The sequence below is a fragment of the Mobula birostris genome, chromosome 3 (genome assembly GCF_030028105.1).
Source record: "Mobula birostris isolate sMobBir1 chromosome 3, sMobBir1.hap1, whole genome shotgun sequence".
NCBI lineage: Eukaryota > Metazoa > Chordata > Chondrichthyes > Myliobatiformes > Myliobatidae > Mobula > Mobula birostris.
This window is the reverse complement of record NC_092372.1, coordinates 228,994,320-229,021,787: the sequence shown is the minus strand read 5'-3', so window position 1 is coordinate 229,021,787 and position 27,468 is coordinate 228,994,320. Positions and strand designations below refer to the sequence as shown.

General features: G+C 47.4%; 1 protein-coding gene across 3 annotated transcripts in view; it reads left to right on the top strand.

Annotated features, from left to right (window-relative positions):
• Nucleotides 1-25,014, top strand: part of ppp1r16a (protein phosphatase 1, regulatory subunit 16A) — a 116,101-nt gene extending 91,087 nt beyond the window's left edge. For all 3 annotated transcript variants that reach the window (XM_072254303.1, XM_072254305.1, XM_072254306.1), the window contains 5 exons: nt 4,144-4,269; nt 4,756-4,831; nt 15,412-15,541; nt 22,159-22,321; nt 22,982-25,014. In XM_072254303.1, the coding sequence (XP_072110404.1) occupies nt 4,144-4,269; nt 4,756-4,831; nt 15,412-15,541; nt 22,159-22,321; nt 22,982-23,362 (876 nt within the window). In that variant the 3' untranslated portion in view covers nt 23,363-25,014. The remainder of the gene's footprint in view (nt 1-4,143; nt 4,270-4,755; nt 4,832-15,411; nt 15,542-22,158; nt 22,322-22,981) is intronic.
• The last annotated feature ends 2,454 nt before the right edge of the window (nt 25,015-27,468 follow it).

Genomic DNA, 27,468 nt, shown 5'->3' with positions numbered 1-27,468 from the left:
TGGATCCACAAAGCAATGTCCCCTTGGATCCCATGCCTCCTTACTTTCTCAATAAGCCTTGCATGGGGTACCTTATCAAATGCCTTGCTGAAATCCATATACACTACATCTACTGCTCTACCTTCATCAATGTGTTTAGTCACATCCTCAAAAAATTCAATCAGGCTTGTAAGGCATGACCTGCCCTTGACAAAGCCATGCTGACTGTTCCTAATCATATTATACCTCTCTAAATGTTCATAAATCCTGCCTCTCAGTGTCTTCTCCATCAACTTACCAACCACTGAAGTAAGACTCACTGGTCTATAATTTCCTGGGCTATCTCTACTCCCTTTCTTGAATTAAGGAACAACATCCGTAACCCTCCAATACTCTGGAACCTCTCCTGTCCCCATTGATGATTCAAAGATCATCGCCAGAGGCTCGGCAATCTCCTTCCTCGCCTCCCACAGTAGCCTGGGGTACATCTCATCCGGTCCCGGCGACTTATCCAACTTGATGCTTTCCAAAAGCTCCAGCGCATCCTCTTAATATCTACATGCTCAAGCTTTTCAGCCTGCTGCAAATCAGCACTACAATTACCAAGATCCTTTTCCATAGTGAATACTGAAGCAAAGTATTCATTAAGTACCTCTGCTATTTCCCCTGGTTCCGTACACACTTTCCCACTGTCATACTTGATAGGTCCTATTCTTTCACGTCTTATCCTCTTGCTCTTCACATACTTGTAGAATGCCTTGGGGTTTTCCTTAATCCTGGCTGCCAAGGCCTTCTCATGGCCCCTTCTGGCTCTCCAAATTTCCTTTTTAAGCTCCTTCCTTTTAGCCTTATAATCTTCTAGATCTCTAACATTACCTAGCTCTCTGAACCTTTTTTAAGCTTTTTGTTTCTTCTTGACTAGATTTATTACAGCCTTTGTACACCATGGTTCCTGTACCCTACCATAACTGTCTCATTGGAACGTACCTATGCAGAACTCCACACAAATATCCCCTGAACATTTGCCACATTTCTTCTGTATGTTTCCCTGAGAACATCTGTTCCCAATTTAAGCTTCCAATTTCCTGCCTGATAGCCTCATAATTCCCCTTACTCCAATTAAACGCTTTTCTAACTTGTCTGTTCCTATCTCTGTCCAATGCTATTGTAAAGGAGATAGAATTATGATCACTATCTCCTAAATGCTCTCCCACTGAGAGATCTGACATCTGACCAGGTTCATTTCCCAATACCAGATCAAGTACAGTCTCTCCTCTTGTAGGCTTATCTACACATTGTGTCAAGAAACCTTCCTGAACACACCTAACAAACTCCACCCCATCTAAACCCCTCACTCTAGGGAGATGCCAATCAATATTTGGGAAATTAAAATCTCCAATCACGACAACTCTGTTATTATTACACCTTTCCAGGATCTGTTTCCCTATCTGCTCCTCGATATCCCTGTTACTATTGGGCAGCCTATAAAAAAAACACCCAGTAAAGTTATTGACCCCTTTCTGTTCCTAACCACCACCGATTGTAGTTTAATCTCTCCCCAGTAGCCTTAGCAAACTCCCTGCCAGGATATTAGTCCCCCTCGGATTCAGGTGCAACCCGTCATTTTTGTACAGGTCACACCTGCCCCAAGAGAGGTCCCAATGATCCAGAAATCTGAATCCCTGCCCCCTGCTCCAATCCCTCAGCCACACATTTATCCTCCACCTCATTGTATTCCTATACTCACTGTCGTGTGGCACAGGCCGTAATCCCGAGATTACTACCTTTATGGTCCTGCTTCTCAACTTCCTTCCTAACTCCCCGTAGTCTTTTTTCAGGACCTCTTCCCTTTTCCTACCTATGTCATTGGTACCAATATGTACCACGACCCCTGGCTGTTCTCCTTCCCGCTTCAGGATATCTTGGACGTGTTCTGAAACATCCCGGACCCTGGCACCTGGGAGGCAAACTACCATCCGAGTTTCTTTCCTGCGTCCACAGAATCGCCTGTCTGACCTCCTAACTATAGAGTCCTCTATCAATACTGCCTTCCTCTTCCTTTCCCTTCCCTTCTGAGCCACAGGGCCAGACTCTGTGTCAGAGGCACGACCACTGTTGCTTCCCCCAGGTAGGCTGTCCCCCCCAACAGTGCTCAAACAGGAGTACTTATTGCTAAGGGGTATAGCCACAGGGGTACTGTCTAGTACCTGGCTCTTCCCCTTCCCTCTCTTGACTGTTACCCACTTGTCTGTCTCCTGTGGCCCCAGTGTGACCACCTGCCTATAACTCCTTTCTGTCACCCCCTCGCTCTCCCTGACCGGATGAAGGTGATCGAGCTGCATCTCCAGTTCCCTAACGCGGTCCCTTAGGAGCTGCAGCTCGACACGCCGGGTGCAGATATGCCCTATCACACTGCTACCTCTCACTCCGCTGCCTGCTCCGAACGCAAGACATTGTATCATTGGAGCACCATACAAGCTTTCAGCAGGTCAAGCAGCACCTGTGGAAGGAAATTGACTGTGGAGACCCTCCATCAGTCCAGTACTCCTGTGTGTTTCTGCGATCTCTTGTGTCTCCTGAATGATAATCGGTTCATTCCTGTCGCGTTTACTGAGGTACAATGAAAAACTTTTGTTTATGTGCCATCTGGCCAGACCATTCCATATGTACGTATGTACACAAAGGTAGTGCAAATGGCAAATATCAGAATGGTAGTTCCACAGCCACCTGTGGCAATTAATTCCACAGACTTACCATCCGCTAGCGAAAGAAATTCTTCCTCATCTCTGTTCTAAATGGATTTCCTTCTATTGTAGGAAACATCCTCTCCACATCAACTCTGTCAAGGCCTTTCAATTCTTGATAAGTTTCAGTGAGATTCCCCCTCATTCTTCACATGTACCACAATACAGTCAATAGCTTGTCTTACATACTAATCATATATATCAAATCATTACACAGTGCATTGAGGTAGGACAAGCTGTGATGCATCTGCTTAGGATGCTTTCTATGGTGCATCGATAAAAGTTAGCAGGGATTCATTACTGTTGTAATGAATTTGATCTGGGTTTATAGAATGAACTGCCAAAGGAAGTGTTTGATACACATAAATGCAAGGGATTCTACAGATGCTGGAAATCCAGAGCAACACACACGGAATTCTGGAGGAGCTCAACCGCTCAGGCAGCATCTATGGAGGGGAATATACTGTTGATGTTTCAGACCAGGAGCCTTCATCAGGGCTGGAGGAGGAATGTGATAGGAGTGGAGGGTGAAGGGCTGGAGGAGGAATGTGATAGGAGTGGAGGGTGAAGGGCTGGAGGAGGAATGTGATAGGAGTGGAGGGTGAAGGAATGGAGGGTGAAGGGCTGGAGGAGGAATGTGATAGGAGTGGAGGGTGAAGGGCTGGAGGAGGAATGTGATAGGAGTGGAGGGTGAAGGGCTGGAGGAGGAATGTGATAGGAGTGGAGGGGTGGAGGGCTGGAGGAGGAATGTGATAGGAGAGGAGAGTGGACCATGGAAGAAAGGGAAACAGGAGGGGCACCAGGGGGTGGTGACAGACAGGTGAGAAGAGAAGGTCAGAGGCTAGAGTGGGGTCTAGAAGATGAGGAAAGGGGGAGAATGAAAGAATGTTTACCAGAAGGAGGAATTGATATTCATGCCATCAGGTTGGAGTCTACCCAGAAGGAATGTGAGATGTTGCTCCTCCAACCTGAGTTTGGCCTCATCATGCAGGAGAGGAGGCCATGACAGACATGTCAAATTGGGAATGGGGATAGGAATTAAAATGTGTGAGGCAGGTACATTAACAATTTTTAAAAGACACGTGGATAGGAAAGGTTTAGAGGGATAGGGGTGAAACAGGGGTAAACGGAATGAGCTTAGGGATTTGGTCAGGGATTGGGAGGGTGGGTCAGTGATTGAGGAGATGGGTGGGGTGATGTGTGGGACAGGGTCGGGGAGGGTGAGTGTGGGATGGAGGGGAGGAGTGTGGGACAAGGTGGGGGTGGGGACAGCTGTACTGAGCTCTGTGCCTGCTGTCGAGCAGCACGTTGATCTGGGATTGGGAGAGTGGGTCAGTAATTGGGGGACGAGGTGGGATGGGGTGGGGATGGGATAGGGGTGGTGACAGCCATACCTAGCTCTGTGTCTACTATCGAGCAGCTCCATGTTGCGGCAGCCAACGGCTACACGGAGGCGGCAGAGTTACTGCTGAGCAACGGGGCGCGGGTGGACGTCAGGGACCCGGATGGATGGGAACCGCTGCACGCCGCTGCCTGCTGGGGACAGGTCAGTCTGTGGCAAGGGTTTGATCTGCGACGGTGGTGTTGGGGCAAGGGTCTGTCAGATGGGGGGGGAGCAGGTCGAGTAGATATGGAGTGTCTGTCTCTTGGGGGAAAGGGGCCTTGCCGAGAGGGGACAGGGCGGGGTCAGTCCGTCGGGAGATATCTCCTGCTTCAGGCGTGTCTCACGCTACAGTCCACCTCCTGCTACTGCTGCACCTCCCACTACAGGTGCATCTCACTCTACAGGCACTCTTCCCCTGAAGTTGAACCATTAGCCATATGTCAGTCGATTCCCGCCATAGGTACAGGGGTCCTCGCCTGTTGTCATGGGGTCACTGACCAGATGTTGCCGAGACTGTGTTGAGGCTCTGATGACAACAGCAGACAGCCATGTAGATCAGAATGTGTCGTGGGCCTGTCTGGCATCCTCCTGGTCAGCCCTGTAGTACCTGAGATTAGTTACACACACATGCTGCCCCCCCTTTTGCAGGTTCACATGGTGGAACTCTTGGTGGGTCACGGAGCCAGTCTCAACGCCAGGTCCATCCTGGACGAGTCTCCAATCGGTAAGCTGCCTTCTGTGACATTACTGACTTCTGTGTTCTGTGCTGCTGTTGTCCTTTGGGAACTGGCGATCACGTCAAATGGTGGTATTTCATTCCCCATCCCCATTCCACATTCCCAGCCCCGTCCGTTCCAGGGGTGTTTTGAGTATTGGCGTGTGCAGTTGCAGGGACCAAAGTCGGTGAGGACAGTGAGCTCCTCACTGGTTGGAACGTTTATTTTAATTTTCCATCCATTTCTGCCGCATTTGTTATGTCTCCTGCACTGACAAAGCTCTGGAATGTGTTCATCTACATTCCATGTGACAATAAACTCAACTGTCCTCTTTGTTACAGACTTGCCTCTAGTTTATTTTCTCTGTGCTTTTGGGATGCTCGTAAACTCATTAATTGGGATTTCTACAGTGTCTACTGATTCAGGAAAGTTTCCTTATTCAGTGCATAGAAGTCTCAATGAGAGAGTGTGCAATACTAAACCTCCTATTAGGGAATGAGACAGGGCAGGTGACAGAAGTTTGCATAGGGGAATAATTTGCATCTAGTTTCAAAGTGAAATATGCAAAAAGGTAGGTCTGGTCCACGGGTTGTGATTCTACATTGGAGAAAGGCCAATTTTGATGGTATCAGAAAGGATCCGGCAAGTGTGGATTGGGACAAGCTGTTTTCTGGCAAAGGTGTACTTGGTAAATGGGTGGCCTTCAAAAGTGAAATTTTGAGAATACAGTGTTTGTATGTGCCTGTCAGAATAAAAGGCAAGGATAACAAGTTTAGGAAACTGTGATTTTCGAGAGGTATCAAGGCCCTGGTTAAGAAAGAGGAGGTGCATAGCAGGTAGAGGCTGGTAGGAACAAATGAGGTGTTTATGGAGTACAAGAAATGCAAGAGAACGCTTAAGAAACAAATCAGCAGGGCTAAAAGAAGGCACGAGGTTGCTCTAGCAGACAAGGTGAAGGAGGATCCTAAGAGATTCTACAGATATGTTAAGAGCAAAAGGATTCCGAGAGACAAAATTGGTCCTCTGAAAGATCAGAGCTGTCATCTATGCATGGAGCCAAAGGAGATAGGGGAGACCTTAAGTGACACACTCAAAATATTGGAGAAATTAAGTGTGTGAAAAAATTGATGCATGGAATGTAAAAGGTTGGCCACCCCTGATCTAGATGATAATGTGGTTAACTGGGCCAGCAAATTTACAATGACACCAAGATTGGGGGTGTAGTGGACAGTGAGGAAGGCTATCATGGCTTGCAGCAAGATCTGGACCAGATGGAAAAATGGGCTGAAAAAAGGCAGATGGAATTTAATGCAGACAAGTGCAAGGTGTTACACTTTGGTAGGACCAGCCAGGATTGGTCTTACACAGTGTGTGGTAGAGCACTGAGGAGTGCGGTCGAACAAAGGGATTTGAGAATACAGGTCCATAGTTCCTCGAAAGTGGTGTCATATGTGGGCAGGGTCATAAAGAAAGCTTTTAGCACATTGACCTTCATAAATCAATGTACAACTGTTGGGATGTTATTGCTGTCTGTGGCGATGAATTCCACAGATTCACCACCCTCTGCCTAAAGAAATTCCTCATCAGTGTTATAAATGGATGTCCCTCAACGGAGGGTTATGCCCTCTGATCCTAGGCTTGCCATCTATAGGAAACGTCCTCTCCACATCTGCTATCTATGCTTTTTAATATTCAATAGGTTTCAATGAGATCCCCTGTCGTTCTTCTAAACTCCAGCTCCCTAAGCCATCAAATTAGGCATCCGTTAGTCTTGCGAGACCCTGGATCTGCACCTGGAAAGTCTTCTCTCTCCAGGGTGCAGGCCTGGGCAAGGTTGTATGGAAGACCAGCAGTTGCCCATGCTGCAAGTCTCCCCTCTCCACGACACCGATGTTGTCCAAGGGAAAGGCATTAGGACCCGTACAGCTTGGCATCAGTGTCGTCGCAGAGCAATGTGTGATTAAGTGCCTTGCTGAAGGACACAACATGTTCCCTTGGCTGGGGCTCAAACTCACGACCTTCAGGTCGCTAGTCCAATGCCTTAACCCCTTGGCCACGTGCCCAGAAGCCATCAAAACCCCCTCATAAATTAACTTTTTCATTCCTGGGATCGTTCTCTTGAACCACCTCTGGATCTTCTCCAATACCAGCACATCTTTTCTTAGCTCAGGGGCCCAAAACTGCTCACAATATTCCAAGTGTAGTCTAATCAATGCCTTATAAAGCCTCAGCATTATATTCTTGCTCTCAAAATGATTGCTAACATTCCATTTGCCTTCCTTACCACCAATTCAACCTGCAAGATAACCTTTAGGAAATCCTACACAAGGACTCCCAATTCCCTTTGCAGCTCAGATTTTGAATTTTCTCCCCATTTAGAAAAATGTCCACACCTTTATTCCTTCTACCAAAGTGCATGGCCTTGCGCTTTCCTGTACTGTATTCCATTTGCCATTTCTTTGTCCGTTCTCCTTATCTATGTAAGTCTTTCTGTAACCTCTCTGCTTCCTCAATACGACCTGCCTCTCCACCTATCTTTGTTTCACCCACAAACTTGGCCACAAAGCCATCAATTCCTTCATCCAAACTATTGACATGCAACATGAAGAGACGCCAGCAGCCAACCAGAAATGCCGCCTTTACTCACCAGTCAGCTGTGCTAATACCTTTCCTGTAATACCATGAGCTTTATCCTGTTAAGTAGCCTCATGTGCAGCACCTTGTCAAAGGCCGTTTGAAAATCCAAATACACAAAATCCATCAATACTCCTTCATCTATCCTGCCTGTTATTTTCACTAAGGATTCTAAAAAAATTCGTCAGGCAAGATTTCCCTTTGAAAAAACCTCATCCTTAATAATGGACTCCAACATCTTTCAAACTACTGATGTCAGGCTAACTGGCCTATAATTTCCCTTCTTCTGCCTCTGTCCCTTCTAACAGAGTAGAGTGACATTTGCAATTTTCCCGTCCTCCACAACCATTTCAGAATCTAGTGATTCTTAAAAGATCATTACTAATGCCTCCACAATTCCCATCGCTGCCTGTAAGGAGTTTGTACATTCTCCCCGTGACCGTGTGGGTTTCCTCTGGGTGCTCCAGTTTCCTGCCGCAGTCCAAGGATGTACTGATTGGTAGGTTAATTGGTCATTGTAAGTTGTTGCATGATTAGACTTTGATTAAATCAGGGATTGCTGTGCGGCGTGGCTCAAAACGCCAGAAAGGCCTATTCCACACGGTATCGCAATAAAAATAAATAAATGAATGTCTTCAGCTGCCTCTTTCAGAACCCTGAGATGTGATCCATCCGGCCCAGGTGACTTGGCTACCTTCAGACTTCTCAGCTTCCTTCTCCCTTGTAATAGCAACTACACTCACTTCTGCCCTCTGACATTCTCATACTTCTGTCTTCCACGGTGAACTCTGATGCAAAATCCGAGCTCGGAGATGTTATCCAAATGCTGGGATTCATACATTGGACTCTGGTTCATATTACCTTCTTTCAGTTCTACGTCTTTATCGTGTTCTCACCCATTCTTTCTTCTTGCCGATTGGTGGGCTGGGGTTTGGGTAATCTGTTAGTTTTTGTGCGAGGGAGGAGGTGGGGTGTTGAGGTTTGTGAGTTTTTCTTTCTTTTTCTTTTCATGTGGGGTGGGGGGGGTTGATGTCTTTCTTTCAACAACTTCTATGCGTTTTCTGTATTTTATGGCAAGCTGGAGAAAACAAATCTCAGAGTTGTATTCTGCATACTTACTTTAATAATAAAATGAACCTTTGAACCTTTGAAATACTTAACTTTGTTCGCCACTTCTTTGTCCCATTACTACTTCTCCAGCAGTCCGATACCCACTCTTGTCTCTCTTTCACTCTTCATATATCTGAAAAGACTTCTGGTATCCACATTTATATTATTGGCTAGCTCATCTTTTCTCTCTTTATGGCTGTTTTAGTTGCCTTCCATTGGTTTTTAAGTTTCCCAATTCTCTACCTTCCCACTAATTTATTATTAGTGGGACAATCTTGCACTCGGTGTCAGTCAGACCAAAGAGCGGATTGAAGACTTTAGGAAGGGTAAGATGAGTGAACAATAACCAATCTCATAGAGGGATCAGAAGTGGAGAGAGTGAGCAGTTTCAAGTTCCTGGGTGTCAAAATCTCTGAGGATCTAACCTGGTTCCAACATATTGATGCAGTTATAAAGAAGACAATATTTTATTAGAAGTTTCAAGAGATTTGGTTTGTTAACTAAAACACTTGAAAACTTCTATAGATGTACCATGGAGAGCATTCTGACAGGCTGCATCACTGGTATGGGCAGTGGGGGGGCACTACTGCACAGGACCAAAAGAAGCTACAGAAAGTTGTAAAATTAGTCAGCTCCATCTGGGGTACTAGTCTTTGTGGTATCCAAGACACCTTGGATACAAAGACGGGGAAGCGTGGAGGTTTGCGTGCTAGGTTAAGGCTAAATCCACACTGGCCAGCGCTACCGAGCATCTTCCTCGCCAATGTTCGGTCTCTGACGAACAAGCTGGACGAACTAAGGACTTGGACCCTCACACAAAGGCGGCTTTATGGATTGCAACGTCATGTTTTTTACGGAGCGTGGCTAAACAGTGATGTCCCAAACAACGCGGTGGAACTGGAAGGGCGCACGGTCTTCAGGGCTGACAGAGCTGCAACAGCGACAGGTAAAAGTAGGAGAGGTGGTTTATGCATCTATGTGAATCGATCATGGTGTACTAACTCTACCATTGCTGACACTTACTGCTCTGTTGATCTCGAATACCTGATTATTAAGTGCAGACCTTTTTATCGACCTCGAGAGTTTACATGCATCATTGCTGTCGTAGTTTATATACCACCAGATGCTAATGCTAAAGTAGCCATGAAAGACCTCAGTGTTGCTGTTAGCAAGCTGCAGACATTGCATCCAGACGGAGCCTTTATTCTCACTGGGGACTTTAATCATTGTAACCTACGGACCATGCTTCCAAGATTTACCAAAATGTATCATGCACCACCAGAGGTAATAAAAGCTTAGATCATGTCTACACAAATGTGGCTGACGCTTACAAAGCCACTACCCTCCCCCACCTGGGACAGTCTGACCATCTTTCATTATTTCAGCTTCCCAAGTATATCCCGGTCATTAAACGTGTGAAACCCACAATGAAGACTATTAATATCTGGCTGGAGGGTGCTGACTCTGCTCTTCCAGCACAGACTGGAGCGCGCATGCTGCCCAGGCCACCACAGACTCTCAGATTAACATTGATTTATATACCAACTCTGTCCTTGAGCACATCAACAAGTGTGTAGATAGAGTGACATCACAAAAACAAATAAAAGTTTTCCCCAATCAGAAACCATGGATGAACAGAGAAGTTCGCTACCTGCTCAAAGCCAGAGATTCAGCCCTCAGGTCTGGAGACCGGGAGGCTTACAGCTCAGCCAGGGCCAACCTGAGGAGGGGAATCTCTCAGGCTAGTCACACATACAAACAGGGAATGGAGGAGCATTTCAACTCCTCGGACCCCCAGTGCATGTAGCATGGCATACAGGTCATTACAGACTTCAAACCACCTGGTACTGTGCCCCCTTCCAGCTCTGCTTCCCTCCCTGATGAGCTCAATTACTTCTACGCTCGCTTTGACCCAGAGAACAAGGAGGTCGCCTTCAAAGCGGATCTCCCACCTGGTGAACTGTCTCTCTCACTTTCCACTGCCGATGTTTGCACCACCCTGAGCAGGGTGAGTGTACGGAAGGCAGCTGTCCAGATGGAATACCTGGCCGTGTGCTCAGAGTCTGTGCAGGGCAGTTGGCCAGGGTCTTAACGGACATTTTTAATCTGTCCCTGGCCCAGACAGTTGTCCCCACAAGCTTCAAGATCGCCACCATTGTGCCAGTGATGAAGCATTCCACTGCCATGGGCCTGAATGACTTCCGCCCAGTTGCACTCACCCCCATCATTGCTAAGTGCTTTGAGAGACTGGTTCTATCACACCTGAAATCATGTCTGCCCACTACCCTGGACCCCCATCAATTTGCCTATCGCACCAACAGGTCAACAGAGGACACCATCTCCATGGCCCTTCACTCTGCCCTGACCCGCCTGGACAGCCCCAACTCTTACGTCAGAATGTTGTTCATTGACTTTAGTTCGGCATTCAATACTGTGATCCCCTCCAAGCTGATCGCCAAACTTCGCCAGCTTGGTATCAGCGTATCCCTCTGCAATTGGACTTCGGACTTTCTGACTAACAGACCCCAATCAGTTAAGTTAGACAACCTCTCCTCCTCCATTCTCACCCTGAACACCGGCGTGCCTCAAGGCTGTGTGCTGAGCCCTCTTCTGTACTCTCTTTTCACCTATGACTGTGTTCCTGTACATGGTTCTAACTCCATAATCAAGTTCGCAGACGACACCACGGCAGTTGGGCTGATCAGAGAGGATGAAGAGACGACCTACAGGGACAAGGTCCAGCACCTGGCCACGTGGTGTGCTGACAACAACCTGGCCCTTAACACCCAGAAGACCAAGGAGATCATTGTCGACTTCAGGCATGTCAGGAGCAACACTCATGCCCCCATCTACATCAACGGAGCTGTAGTGGAGCGTGTATCAAGCTTCAAATTCCTTGGTGTTCACATTTCCGAGGATCTCACCTGGTCCCTGAACTCCTCCATCCTGATCAAAAGGTGCAACAGCGCCTTTATTTCCTGTGGAGCATCAAGAAAGCTCACCTCTGTCCCAGGATACTGATGGACTTTTACCGCTGTACCATTGAGAGCATACTCACCAACTCTCAGTGTGGTATGGCAATTGTCCCGTATCGGACCTCAAAGCACTCCAGCGTGTGGTGAAAACTGCTCAGCAGATTATCAGCACCCAATTGCCCACCATTGAGAACATCTACTATAAACGCTGCCTGGGCAGGGCGAAAAGCATTATCAAGGATGCATCTCACCCTAACTATGGACTTTTTGCTCTCCTCCCTTCTGGTAGGTGCTACAGGAGCCTCCGCTCCCGCACCAGCAGGCACAGGAAGAGCTTCTTCCCTGAGGCTGTGACCCTGAACCTCACATCACAGCACTAAGCAGTATTGCACCCATATTGTACTGTCACAGTACTTTTATATTTGTGTGCTGTAGCACTTACTTTTTATTCGCAGTTATTTTGTAAATAACACTATCCTTTGCATTTCTGGTCAGATGCTAAATGCATTTCATTGGCTTTCTATCTGTACTCGGCACAATGACAATAAAGTTGAATCTAATCCAATCTAATGTTCAAAGAGCGATGCCTAAGAAAGGCGATGTCTATTAAGGACCCCCTTCACCCAGGGCATGCCCTCTTCTCATTGTCACAGTCAGGAAGGAGGTACAGAAGCCTGAAGGCACACATTCAGCGATTCAGGAACAAACTTCCCCTCTGCCATAGAAACATAGAAAACATACAGCACAATACAGGCCCTTCGGCGCACAAAGCTGTGCCGAGCATGTCCCTACCTTAGAGCTACCTGGGCTTTACCCATAGCCCTCTATTTTTCTAAGCTCCATGTAGCCATCCAGGAGTCTCTTAAAAGACGCTGTAGTTTCCGCCTCCACTGCCACCGCCGGCAGCCCATTCCATCACCCACCACTCGCTGCGTAAAAAAACTTACCCCTGACATCTCCTCTGTAACTACTTTCAAGCACCTTAAAACTATGCCCTCTCACGCTAGTCATTTCAGCCCTGGGAAAAAAGCCTCTGACTATCCACACAATCAATGCCTCTCATCATCTTACACACCTCTATCAGGTCACCTCTCATCCTCTGTCGCTCCGAGGAGAAAAGGCCAAGTTCACTCAATCTATTCTCGTAAGGCATGCTCCCCAATCCAGGCAACATCCTTGTAAATCTCCTGTGCACCCTTTCTACGGTTTCCAGATCCTTCCTGTAGTGAGGCGATCAGAACTGAGCACAGTACTCCAAGTGGGGTCTGACCAGGGTCCTACATAGCTGCAACATTACCTCTCAGCTCTTAAACTCAATCCCACGGTTGATGAAGCCCAATGCATCAATCTGCCATACGTTTGTTAAATGGACATTGAACCCAGGAACATACCTCACTTTTTTACTATATATTAATTATATTAATTCTGTTTTTGCACCATTTTTAACCTATTCCATATATATATATATATATATACTTACTGTAACTGGTTTATTTATTCCTGTATTATCATGCATTGCATTGCACTGCTGCTAAGTTAACGAATTTCACGACACATACTGGTGATAATAAACCAAATTCTGATTCTGTTTTGTGATATCATATGCCCTCCCTTTTGCTTTAATGCTGTCTTTGACTGCCCTTATCAGCCACAGTTGCCTCATCTTCCCTTTAAAGTAATTCTTCATCTTTGGGATGTTTCTATCCTGTGCTTTCCAATTTGTTCCTGGAAACTCCAGTCATTGCTGCTTTGCCGTCATCCCTGCTAGTATTTCCTTCTGGTCAACTTTGACCAGCTCCTCTCTCATTCCTCTGTAATTCCCTTTACTCCAGAGAAGTACTGACACAAAAGACTGTAGCTTCTCCCTCTCAAGCTGCAGGGTAAATTCTATCATATTATGATAGAAACATAGAAACATAGAAAATAGGTGCAGGAGTAGGCCATTCAGCCCTTCGAGCCTGCACCGCCATTTATTATGATCATGGCTGATCATCCAACTCAGAACCCCGCCCCAGCCTTCCCTCCATACCCCCTGATCCCTGTAGCCACAAGGGCCATATCTAACTCCCTCTTAAATATAGCCCATGATCACTGTCCCCTAAGGATTCCTTTACCTTGGAGTGAAGATGGGTTGTAGGATGTCCCTAGAAAAAGAATAACTAATAAGATACTCCTCGGAAGAATAAATCGAATGGTGCTCCTGCACATTCAATGTTAAAGCCTGGTACTAGTTCTCATTCTTCCTCTGTGAGATCAATTGGACCTCAGGTGGTTTCTGCTGATGTTGAAATACATGATATTATGGCTAGTGGTCATCATGGGATAATGAGTCAGATGGATTCTTGTTTTAAGTTATGAAGGATGTAATTAATAAAGTCAATTCAATTGAAAAGAAATTTAAATTAAATAAGTAATGCAAAAAGAGAAGAGAAAAACAATGAGGTAGTGTTCATGGATTCAGCGTCCATTTACAAATCTGAAGCTGCTCCTGAATGGTTGAGTGTGTGTCTTCACGCTCCTGTACCTCCTCCCTGATGGTAGCAATGAGAAGAGGGCATGTCCTGGGTGATGGGGGCCTCCAGTGATGGATGCCCCCTGTTTGAGGCATCACCTTTAGAAGATGTCCTCGATGCTGGGGAGGCCAGTGCTCATGATGTGTTTACAACTTTCTGCAGATTTTTCTGACCCTGTGCAATAGCCCCTCCTTACTAGACCATGATACAACCAGTTAGAATTCTCTCCACGGTACACCTATAGAAATTTGTGAGAGTCTTTGATGACATAGAAAGTCTCCTCTCTCGCATCAAGTTTCTTGGTGTTTCAGCATAGCCTGGTCTCTGACCAGGTTATCTGCTGCCCAGTGGTCATGGGCAATGGGCAGTTCCTGTGGTTGTGGCTGCAGTCAGGTGAACAGCCCAACACTCCTGGCATCAGATTCAAGTTTAATTGTCGTTCAACCGTACACATGAATACATCCAACGAAAACAGCATTCCTCCAAGGCCAAGGTGCAAAACACATTACCAACAGCACACAGCACATATGGTTATGGTAGCAGAAAACATTCCTACTTACTGCCCGTTACACCTGATGGCATTTAGTGCGGCAATGTAGGTCTTCCATCTCTGTCTGTTCTTTGCCACCTTTCCAGAAACCGGTCTTGCACTTGGTCTTGGTGGTATTCAGGGCTTCCTTCATTGTGCCAGTAAATTCCTCTCAATTTTCACTCAGGAATACCACTACACACAGATGTAAGATTCTTCATTGCTGTTTCTGTAACAGTTTTGTTTGACAAGTCAGGGTTGTTAGCCCTGAGCTGAAGCCCCAAAACCGGGGGACCGGTAAATCCCTCTTAGTCTGGCCTCTGCCTTTTCACCTGTTTGACATGGCTGAACCTACCAAGAGCCAAAGCATAGGCCTTGACTCCAGCCAACATAACTCTCCGGGTCACTGAGGCACACAAGCCTCCAAACCATGACAAGGTTGTGGTCCTGTTGGAGGAATAAACATACAGTCACAAAGAAATCTAGCCCAAGTCCCTATGTAGCCTGTAGACTGATGGTGAATGGGATGTTGTCCTGGTCCAACTTCAGCAGTCTCTCTGCCAGAGGAGACATTGTTCCCTGCACAGCATCCTCACTTCTGCCAATTTAACATGTTTACTTATCAGGAACAATCATTGCAACTTCATACTCCCTCACCCTGCCTCGCACAGACAGCCACATTTGGGCTGGAGCAGACGGGGTTCAGAACAACATGGCAGTGGTCTCAACTGGGAGGGGATGCACGGGGGTTTGGTGGGGGGAGGAATGCGGGTTTGGTGAAGAGGGCCACAGTGTTTCCATCTCTCCTACCACTCCCCCTCCCCTAGACGTGTGTGGGGATGATGAGGTACGGGCCAAACTACTGGAGCTGAAACACAAACGAGACGCCGTCCTCCGCACTCACGACAAGCACAGGAGCGCCCTGCAGAGGCGGACATCCAGCACTGGCAGCAGGGGGTGAGTGTGGGTGGGTCCAATTTCCCCATCAGGGCGGGGTGGGGGTTGTGGGTGGATCCAATCCCCAGGGTGGGGGCGTGTGAGTGGATCCAATCCCCAGGGTGGGGGAGTGTGTAGGGGTTCAATCCCCAGGGTGAGGCAGTATGGGTAGGGGTTCAATCCCCAGGGTGGGCAGGGGCACTTCCTGAATGTGGGAGTCGTGCGGGTGGGGACCGATCCCTAGGGTGGGGGTGTTTGTGAGTGGTGACCAATCCCCAGGGTGGGGAGAGCGTGGGTAGCCTTTCTCTCCTAAATTGGGTGAATGTGGGTTGGGTTCTAATCTGCAGGGTGGGGACCAGTCCCCAGGGTGAGGAAAGTATGGGTGGGGGTACTCTCCTAAGATGGGAGAGTATTGCTGGCATTTCTGCAGGGTGGGTGAGTGTGGGTGGGGACCAGTCCCCAGAATGGGGGAGTGTGGGTAGGGGTACTTCCCAATTTTGGCGGAGTGTGAGTGGGGGCCAATTCCCAGGGTGGGGGTACTGTCCTAGGGTGGGAGATTGGGCTTGTTCCCCAGGGTGAGAGAGTGTGGGTGGATCCAATCCCCAGAGTAGGGGAGTGCGTGTAGGGGTTCAGTCCCTAGTGTTGGGGAGAGTGTGTAGGGGTTCAATCCCCAGGGTCGAGGTGTGTGTGTAGGGGTTCAATACCCAGGGTCGAGGTGTGTGTGTGTGTGTGTGTGTGTGTAGGGGTCAATCCCCAGGGTGGGGGAATTGTGTGTAAGGGTTCACTCCCCAGGGTGGGGGAGAGTGTGTAGGGGTTCACTCCCCGGGTTGAGGTGTGTGTGTGTAGGGGTCAATCCCCAAGGTGGGGCAGTGTGAGTAGGGGTACTTCCTCTGTGTGGGGGTAGTGCGGGTGGGGACCAATCCCTCGAGTGGGGGTAGTGCGGGTGGGGACCGATCTTGAGCGTCGGGGGATTGTGGCTGGGGAGCGATCTCCAGGGTGGTGGGGGATTGTTAGTGGTGACGAATCCCCAGAGTGGGGAGAGTGTGGGTAGCCATTCTCATCTCAGGTGGATGAATGTGGGTTGGGTTCTAATCTGCAGGGTGGGTCCAGGGTGGGGTAAGTATGGGTGGAGGTTACTTTCCCAGGATGGGAGAGTGTTGCTGGGGTTATTTCCACATGGTGGGGGAGTGTGAGTGGGGACCAATTCCCAGGGTGGGAGAATGGGCTTGTTCTCCAGGGTGAGGGAGTGTGGGTGGTTCCCATTCCCCTGGGTTACCTCCAGGTCGAATAAGTCCCTTTCATCACCACTCTCTGTCTTCTATGGGCAATTTGGTTCTGAATCCATATGGCCAACTCTTCTGGGTGTGACTAAAATGCATGTAGAAAACTCAAAATATTCAAAACAAGCCCCCACACAAAGCCATATCTTCTGTCCATATTTAGACCATGGTTTTCCAATTCCTCATAAATCCTATCCCTAAGAATCCTCTCCAGTATCTTCCCGACCACTGATGAGAGACTCACCAGTCTATAGTTTCCAGGATTGTCCCTTCTTGAATAATGAAACATTATCTACTTGCCAGTCGTCTGGGCTGGAGAGAACTTGAAGATATTGGTGAAGGCCCAAGCAATCTCATCTCTTACCTCTCTCAATAACTTGGAGTGTATCCCATCGGATCCTGGAGACATCAACCTCAATGTGATCTAAGAGGCTCAACACTACCTCCTGCTTTGTCTCAAATTGGCCCACCACATCCTATTCCTTGAAGAATGCTGATGTAAAGTACTCATTAAAGACCTCACCCACATCCTCCACCTCCAAGCACATATTCCCTCCTTTGTACTTAAGTGGTCTTTCCCCTCTCCCTAGTTATCCTCTTGCTCTCAAAGTTTCTATTGAATGCCTCGGGGTTCTCTCATGGCCCCTCCTGGGTTTCCTAATTTTCTTCTTGAGTTCATTCCTGACTTCTTTATAATCCTCAAGCACTTAGTTTGATACCAATTTCCCCAAGTTACATACATTTCCTTCCCCTTGATTAAATTTATCACTTCTCTTGACAGCTAAGGTTCTCTTACCTTGCCATCCTTCTGAATGGATCATACCTGTCCTGTACCCTGTGCAGTTGATTATTAAACTCCCTCCACATGTCGGACGTGGGCATACCCAAAAACGGCTGTTTCCAAATAACTCTCCTAGTTCTTGCTGAATGCTCTATGAATTTGCCCTGCTCCGATTTAATATTCTTGGCTCTTTATTCTGAGCTAACTTATAACTTAAGGATTTGTGATCGCTGTTTAACTCCCACTGAAAGGTCAGTCACCTGACCAGGCTCATTACCTGACATTAGTTCCCTTACATGGTTCATGTGACCCAACATTAGTGGTCAGAGTCAGAATGGTAATCTTGAGGCTCTAGCTCTTTGAGTTTTCAACAACAAACAAGTGGGTGGCAGTCAGGAAGGGGAAAGGGGTTTGGGAGCCAGTGCAGAGCACCCTGTGTCCATCCCCCCCCCCAACAACAGGTATGTCACTTTGGATACTGTTCGGGGAGTGGAGGGGGATGACCTACCAGAGGAAAGTCACAGTGGTCGGGTCTCTGGCACTGAGTCTGCCTCTGTGACTCAGGAGGGAAGGGTGTAGGAGAGGTACACTGTAGTGATAGGGGATTCATTAGTTAGGGTAACGGACAGGAGGTTCTGTCAGCGAGGATGAGATTCCCAGATGCCAGAGTCCAGCTATCTCAGATCGAGTCCTCAGCATTCTTAAGTGGGAGGATGAACAGCCAGATGTTGTGGTCCATTTAGATACCAATGACATGGGTAAGACAAGTAACGAGGTTCTGTATAGGGAGCTCGGAGTTAGGTGCTAAATTAAAGGGCAGGACCTCCAGGGTTGTGGTTTCAGGATTGCTACCCGTGCCACGTTCCAGTGAAGCTAGAACTAGGAAGATTATACAGTTTAAAACGTAGCTAAGGACTTGGTATAGGAGGGAGGGCATAAGATTTTTGGATCTTTGGGCTTTCTTAAAAGGAAGGTGGGACCTGTACAGAAGAGACAGTTTGTACCTGAACTGGAAGGGGACTAATATGCTAGCGGGAAGGTTTGTTCTGCTGCATGGTGGGGTTTAAGCTAGAGTTTCAGGGGGATGGGAACCAGAGTGCCAGAAGAGTTGGTGGAGAGGTCGTGGAGGCAGATGTTGGTAAGATCTCAGACAAAGTTAGGAATCAAAAGATGTGACTAGTGTCCTGAGCTGCCTGTATTTCAATGCAAGAAGCATTGTAGGAAAGGCGAATGATAGTGCTGAAAATGAGGTTCCTGGTTTACAAACGGAGGCAATGTGTAGTGAGGAGAGGCTGTTGATCGGGCAAAATTGCATCAACAGGGTGAGTCACAATGTAAAAGCGGACAGAACCGCAAAAGGTGAATACAGGACTGGAGGTGTTGAATCTGAATGCATGCAGTATATGGAATAAGGTAGATGAACTTGTAGCAGTGTTGCAGATTGGCAGGTATGATTTTGAAGGCATCACGGAATCATAGCTGAAAGAAGATTGTAGCTGGGAGCTTAGTGTCCAAGGATGCACATTACACCAAAAGGATAGGCAAGAAGGCAAGAGGGGGTGATGTTGCACTGTTGGTAAGAAATGAAATCAAATCATTAGAAAGAGGTGACATAGGGTCAGAAGATATTGAATCATTGTGGATAGAGCTAAGGAACTGCAAGGGTAAAAAAACCCTGAGGGGAGTTATACACAGACCCCCAAACAGTAGTAAGGATGTGGCCTACAAATTACAACAGGAGATAGAAAATGCATGTCAAAAGGGTAATGTTACCAGTCATGGGAGATTTCAATATGAATGTAGATTGGGAAAATCAGGTTGGTGCTGGATTACAGGAGGGGAATTTCTAGAGTGCCTATGAGATGCTTTTTAAAGCAGCTTGTTGTTGAACCCATGAGGGGATCAGCTATTCTGGTTTGGGTGTTGTGCAATGAATCAGAATTGATTAGAGAGTTTAAGGTAAAAGAACCTTTACGGGAAAGTGATTATAATATAATCAAATTCACCCTGAAATTTGAGAAGAAAAGCTGAAGTCAGATGTATCAGTATTACAGTGGAGTAAAGGGAATTACAGAGGTATGAGAGAGGAGTTGGCCAGAAACAATTGAAAAAGAACACGGGCGTAATGACGGCAAAGCAGTAATGGCTGGAATTTTTGGAAACAATTCGGAAGGCACAGGATATATCCATCCCAAAAAGTTCGAAGTATTCTAAAGGAAAGGTGACACAACCATAGCTAACAAGAGAAGCCAAAGCCAACATAAAAGCCAAAGAGGGGGCATATAATAGAACAAAAATGAATGGGAAGTTAGAGGATTGGGAAGCTTTTAAAAATTAACTGAAGGCAACTAAAAAAGTCACTAAGAAGGTAAAGGTGGAATCCAAAAATAAGCTAGCCTATAATATTAAAGAGGATACCAAAAGTTTCTTCAGATACATGATGTGTAAAAGAGAGGGAAGTGGATATCAGACCGCTGGAAAATGATGCTGGAGAGCTAGTAATGGGGGACAACGAAATGACAGACGAACTGAATAAGTACTTTGCTTCCCATTTGCATCAGACTAACTTCGACCATGAAGTTAGTCTGATCTCAGTGGCTAGAGTCAGTTATTAAGGATAAGCTCTCAGGGTACTTAGAGGCACATGCTAAAATAAGCCATAGTTAGCATAGTTTCCTTAAGGGAAAATCTTGTCTGACAAATCTGTTGGGATTCTTTGAGGAAATAAGAAGCAAGATTGACAAAGGAGAATCGGTTGATGTTGTGTACTTGGATTTTCAGAAGGCCTTTGACAAGGTGCCACACATGAGGCTGCTTCAGAAGCTATGAGGCCATAGTATTACAGGAAAGATTCTAGCATGTGGCTGATTGGCAGGAGGCAAAGAGTGGGAATAAAGGGAACCTTTTCTGGTTGGCTGCTGGTAACTAGTGGGGTTCCACAGAGATCTGTGTTGGGACTGATTATTTTTACATTACACGTCACTGATTTGGATGATGGAATCGATGGCTTTGTTGCAAAGTTTGCAGACGATATGAGGATATGTGGAGGAACAGGTAGTTTTGAGGAAGTAGGAAGGCTACAGAAGGACAGACAGATTTGGAGAATGGGCGAAGAAATGGCAGATGGAATACAGTGTTGGGGAGATATGGTCATGCGCTTTAGTAGAAGGAATGTATTTTCTAAATGGAGAGAAAATAACAAATCTGAGGCGCAAAGGGACTTGGGATCCTTGTGTAGGATTCCTTAAAGGTTAATTTTCAGGTTGAGTCTGTGGTGAGGAGGGAAGTGCAAAGTTAACATTCATTTCAAGAGGACTAGAATATAAAAGCAAGGATTTAATGTTCACACTTTATAAAGTACTGGTGGGGCCCCACTTGGAGTATTGTGAACAGTTTTGGGCCCCTTATCATAGAAAGGTTGTGCTGAAACTGGAGAGGGATCAAAGGAGATTCACGAAAATTATTCCAGGTTCGATCAGCTTGTCATATGAAGAGTAATTAATGACTCTGGGCCTGTATTCACTGGAATTTAGAGTAGAGGGGTGTCCTTTTAAAACGGAGATTAGGAAGAATTTCTTTAGCTAGAGGGAGGTGAATCTGTGGAAATCTTCGCCTCTGGCTGCTGTGGATGCCAAGTCTTTATGTATATTTTAAGCATAAGTTAATAGATTCTTGATTGGTCAGGGAATGAAGGGATACAGGGTGAAGGCAAGAGAATAGGGCTGTGAGGAAAACTGGATCAACCATGATGAAGTGGGGGAGCAGAGTCAATGGGTCAAATGGCTTAATCCTGCTCCTGTATCTTATGGTCTTATTGGAACCCCTTACCTCTCCTGTTGGTAACCCAACTACTGTCTAAATCTCTGTTCTAAAGGGACATCCTTCTATTCTGAGGCTGTGCTGACTGATCCTGGGCTCTCCTAATGTAGGAAACACCCTCTCCGTATCTACTCTATTTAGGCATTTCAATATGTGATAGGTTTCAATGAGATCCCCCTCTCCCAACTTTTCTCTACTCTGGTGAGTACAGGCCCAGAGTTATCAAATGCTTCTCATCATTAACCCTTTCATTCCCTCAATCATTATCATGAGCTTCCTCTGGACCCTCTCCAATGCCAGCAAATCCTTTCTTAGATAAGGGGCTCAAAATTGTTCACAGTATTCCAGTTGTGGGCTTACCAATACCTTATAAAGCCTTAGCATTACATCTTTGCTTTTGTATTCTAGACCTCACAAAATGAATGCTAACGCTGTCTTTGCCCTCCTCACTCCCGACTCAAACAATGGCCCCTTTCTTGGACACTGATTTAAGAAGCCCTCCCTAATGCACCTAACAAATTCCACCCCGTCTAAACCTCCTGCACTGAGGAGGTCATGGCTGATTCTGGGGATGCTGAAGTCACCCCACTGCGACAACCCTAGTACTTTTACACCTTTACACTTTTACATCTGCCTCAATGTCTGAGTGACTTTTGGTGGGTCTGATCAGAGTGATGGTGCCTTGCTTATTTGTTGAGGTCTGTGGTATTCTGGCAGTTTGTGCGTGTGACGATGGTGCCTCCTGCTCCCCCTTATAGGAAGGTGGTGCGTAAGGTGAGCGTGACAGAGAGGACCAACATGTACCGGCAGGAACACAGGGACGAGGCCATGGCCTGGCAGCAGGTCGGCAGCAAGGACACCGAGCCCGAGCCAGAGGACGAGGACGCACAGACCAACTCCGAGCTGAGGCTGTACTGCTCGGTGAGGCCAGCCTTTCACTCTCCCAGGGCTGGAGATTCAGGGTTAGCAGAAGGGGGAACCTGACAGGGTTTCCTGGTCAGCACTGGGGAGAGAGTCTGCGGATCCCGGCTAAAGGGACTATTATTAATTCAGAGTCAGACGCCAGGGCCAGATAAGCTGCAGATTCAGAGTCAGATATCAGTGAGCTACTCATTCAGTGTAGAGGGAGGGTTTTGAGTGTTGGGGTGGAGTGTGTGAAGTTATGGGTCAGGGTGGGGCTGTGAGTAGTTAATTCAGTGTCAGGGTGGGGCTGAGAGTAGTCAATTCAGTGTTGGGGTGGGGTGTGAGAGTTATGGGTCCGGGTGGGGCTGAGAGTAGTTAATTCAGTGTCGGGGTGGGGCTGAGAGTACTTAATTCAGTGTTGGGGTGGGGCTGAGAGTAGTTAATTTAGTGTCAGGGTGGGGTGTGTGATTTATGGGTCGGGGTGGGCTGTGTGAGCTATGGGTCAGGGTGGGGCTGTGAGTAGTTAATTCAGTGTCGGGGTGGGGTGTGTGAGTCAAGGGTCAGGATGGGGCTGTGAGTAGTTAATTCAGTGTCAGGGTGGGGCTGAGAGTAGTTAATTCAGTGTCGGGGTGGGGTGTGTGAGTTGTCGGGGGTGCTGACCATCTCTTCCCTCTGCAGGACTCGGTGCGACAGCCAGAGGGGGGTGAGGCTGCCGGCGTCCCGCCCCTGGTGAATGGTGCAGTGTTGCCAGAAGCTGCCGGATTGGAAACGGAACAGGGAGCGGAACCAGGGCCCAAGAGTGGGCCAGCTCCGGGGGAGATGAGCAGGGACATTTCCCACCAGACCCTGGCTGACCTCAAACGGCAGCGGGCCGCCTCCAAGCTACAGCGGCAGGTTCCAGGGGAGGACGTGCCGGCCGGCGGGGGCAGCTCTGGCCCTGCACACTCCAGCTCCATCTACTTCACCAGCTCTAGTGGGGACCCCCCTCTCGTCAGGTTCTCCGCCCCAGTGGAGGACGCACCCGAACCCAAGTCCCGGAGGTGCTGCCGGGTGATGTGAGGGTGTCCCCAGGGTGGGGGAAGTTATGACAGGTTGAGATCAGTCCACGTCCCCTCCCTCAGCAATGAGTTCCCACTCACTGATCCACAACCCCACACCTAAGATCCCCTCTTCACCCAGACAGGAACTGAACCCACATCAGTGGCTAGTGTCCAGTTGCCCAGCTGAGCCCAAGTAATTATATTAAAGAGCAGTCAATGTCTGAGGGCGGAGGGGACCCTCTGGGTCTTCTGTAATCCTGGCGGAGCCCAGGATAGGGCAGTCTCCAATCGCTGCTGCTACCTGCGGCCTCTGTTGTAACACTGTGGCTGTGAAACAGGCCTCCCCCCACCCCCACCCCCCCAGCTACTGATGCTCTCCGTCCCCCTCCTCCTACCACTGCTTGGGGTATGTCCTGTTTGAGCCCAGTACAGATGCTTTCTCACACACACACTGAGGGAGGTGTCTCTCTCCTCAGTTCTCTCATCCACCTCTCCTGTCGTGACTGGTGATTCCTCAGTCCTTGATGCTACAGGTGGGGTGAGGTGGTTAGTGACACAGGGATCTCTCATACATGGAAACTCGCCGTTATCAGGCCATAACGCACAGGAGCAGAATGAGGCCATTCTGTCTTGCTTGATTTATTATCCCTCTCAACTCCATTCTCCTGCCCTCTTCTTGTAACTTTTGACACCCTGACTAATCAAGAACCTATTAACCTCTGCTTAAAAAATGCCCAATGACTTGCTGCCTGTGGCAATTAATTCCACAGATTCATTACCCTCTGGCTAAAGAAATTCTCCCTTATCTTTGTTCTAAATCGACACCCCTCTGTGTTCTCTTACCATAGACTCCCCACATTCGTTTTATCTTGGGCTTCCAATATTTGATAGTTACCAAGCCGCAATGACAGTGGGGTGGGGGTGAATTCAAATCCCACCAACCTGTGCGATCTCCAGGCCTGGCCCTCAGCTAGAGTACCACCATTGGTCGCTCCAGGCCCTGCTCCGGCTTCGGCAGGGGTTTCGGTATGGAGCAGTGTCAGGTACAGATCGTCCCCAGATTTTAGGCTGTTTGGGATCAGCACATCACTGATCTTTTGGAATGGGCCCATAACTTGTCTCGGGCAATTGGGGATGGGTCCGGGTCATTGTACTGTAAATGAGTCTGGTGTCCAGCCCCTGTTAGGGGTTTATCAGCTGCAAACTGATTGTCTCTCTGTCATCGAGGAGAGAGCATCAGGCTGCAGGCAGAGCTGATGTAAAGCACAAAGTAGAATCCGTGCAAATCAATTGTTGGTGGCCAGCATTGACTCAATGGGCTGAAGGGTCTGTTTCAGCACCACATCTCTGCGTCAGAGATACCGAGTGATTCCAGTGCTTTTCAACCTCAGAGTGACCTTCTGCACAAACTGCTGCGTAACCCCAAGCAGAGTAGTAACAGTACAATCCTTGTATCGGAGCAGTCTCTGCTTGGGGTAACTCCCTTCACCGTGGTCAGTCCGTCCTGGAGGGGCAGTATGAGGAACAGGTTGGACAAATCAGAATGCTATGCTGTTGCAGAGCCCAATCTTCCCACCCTGCCACGGATGCACTGTTTGATAGCAGATTGTATAAAATGTAAATATACAGTTTATTAAAATTTAAAATAACAAATTATGAATAAAATAGAGAAATTGCCTTGTGCGTCAATGAAGAATATAATTTAAAACCAGCACTGTTCCAGAACATAGGTGTAAACTGTTGGGGAGACGAGAGATTGTTGGGTGGGTTACAGAGGTCCAAGGTACTGAAGGCTATGGTCAGGTGCAGTGAAGAGCTTTAAAAAGCAGTAAGTTTTCCAGTGGGAGTCTTTGATTGGAGTGCTGCACAGACTCTACAGAAATGTTTCCGCTCAGCTCCACTGAAGGGTTTTATAAACCCAGTTTCTATAAATGAGAATACTGTCTAACGGAACAGTCCTTGTGGGAGTGGCCATCGTCAGAGTAGTCTGAGTCAGAGTATTAATTGGAGTAAGGGGAAATATGAGGCTATCAGGCAGGAACCTGGAAGCATAAATTGGGAACAGATGTTCTCAGGGAAATGTACGGCAGCAATGTGGCAAATGTTCAGGAGATATTTGCGTGGCATTCTGCACAGGTACGTTCCAATGAGACAGGGAAAGGATGGTAGGGTACAGGAACCATGGTGTACAAAGGCTGTTGAAAATCTAGTTAAGAAAAGAAAAGCTTACAAAAGGTTGAAAAAACTACGTAATGATAGAGATCTAGACTATAAGGCTAACAGGAAGGAGTTTAAGAATGAAATTAGGAGAGAGCCATGAGAAAGCCTTGGCGGACAGGATGAAGGAAAACCCCAAGGCATTCTACAAGTATGTGAAAAGCAAGAGGATAAGACATGATAGAATATATATGTAAGCATCCGTTAGTCTCGTGAGACCATGGATTTGCACCTTGGAAGGTTTCCTGGGCAAGGTTGTGTGGAAGACAGGCAGTTGCCCATGCTGCAAGTCTCCCCTCTCCATGACACCGATGTTGTCCAAGGGAAGGGTATTAGGACCCATACAGTTTGGCACCAGTGTCGTCGCAGGGCAATGTGTGGTTAAGTGCCTTCCTCAAGGACACAACACGCTGCCTCAGCCAAGGCTCGAACTAGCGACCTTCAGATCACTAGACTGACGCCTTAACCACTTGGCCACGCGCCAACACTTGATAGAATAGGACCAATCAAGTGTGACAGTGGAAAAAGGTGTATGGAACTGGAGGAGATGGCTGAGATACTTAATGAATACTTTGCTTCAGTATTCACTACAGAAAAGGATCTTGGTGATTGTAGGGATGACTTACAGCAGACGGAAAAGCTTGAGCATGTAGACATTAAGAAAGAGGATGTGCTGCAGTTTTTGGAAAGCATCAAGTTGGATAAGTCTCAAGATATACCCCAGGCTACAGTGGGAGGTGAAGGAGGAGATTGCTGAGCCTCTGGTGATGATCTTTACATCATCAATGGGGACGGAGGAGGTTCCAGAGGATTGGAGGGTTGCAGTTGTTGTTCCATTATTCAAGAAAGGGAGTAGAGATAGCCCAGGAAATTATAGACCGGTGAGTCTTACTTCAGTGGTTGGTAAGTTGATGGAAAAGATCCTGAGAGGCAGGATTTATGAACATTTGGAGAGGCATAGTATGATTAGGAATAGTCAGCATGGCTTTGTCAAAGGCAGGTCATGCCTTACAAGCCTGATTGAATTTTTTGAGGATGTAATTAAACACGTTGATGAAGGTAGAGCAGTAGATGTAGTGTACATGGATTTCAGCAAGCCATTTGATAAGATGCTCCATGCAAGGCTTATTGAGAAAGTAAGAAGGCATGGGATTCTAGGGGACCTTGCTTTGTGGATCCAGAATTAGCTTGCCCACAGAATGCAAAGTGTGGGTGTAGATGGGTCATATTCTGCATGGAGGTCGGTGACTAGTGGTGTGCCTCAGGGATCTGTTCTAGGACCCCTTCTCTTTGTGATTTTTATAAATGACCAGAATGAGGAAGTGGAGGGATGGGCTAGTAAATTTGCTGATGACACAAAGGTTGGGGGTGTTGTGGATAGGGTGGAGGGCTGTCAGAGGTTACAGTGGGACATTGATAGATGCAAAACTGGGCTGAGAAGTGGCAGATGGAGTTCAACCCAGATAAATGTTCATTTTGGTAGGTCAAATATGATGGCAGAATATAGTATTAATGGTAAGACTCTTGACAGCGTGGAGGATCAGAGGGATCTTGGGGTTCGAGTCCATAGGACACTCAAAGCAGCTACGCAGGTTGACTCTGTAGTTAAGAAGGCATACGGTGCATTGGCCTCCATCAGCTGTGGGATTGAGTTTAAGAGCCGAGAGGTAATGTTACAGCTATATAGGACCCTGGTCAGACCCCACTTGGAGTACTGTGCTCACTTCTGGTGCAAAGGAGATTACAAGGATGTTTCCTGGATTGGGGAGCATGCCTTATGAGAATAGGTTGAGTGACCTTGGCCTTTTTCCCTTGGACCGATAGAGAATGAGAGGTGACCTGATAGAGGTGTATAAGATGATGAGAGGCATTGATCGTGTTCATAGTCAGAGGCTTTTTCCCTGGGCT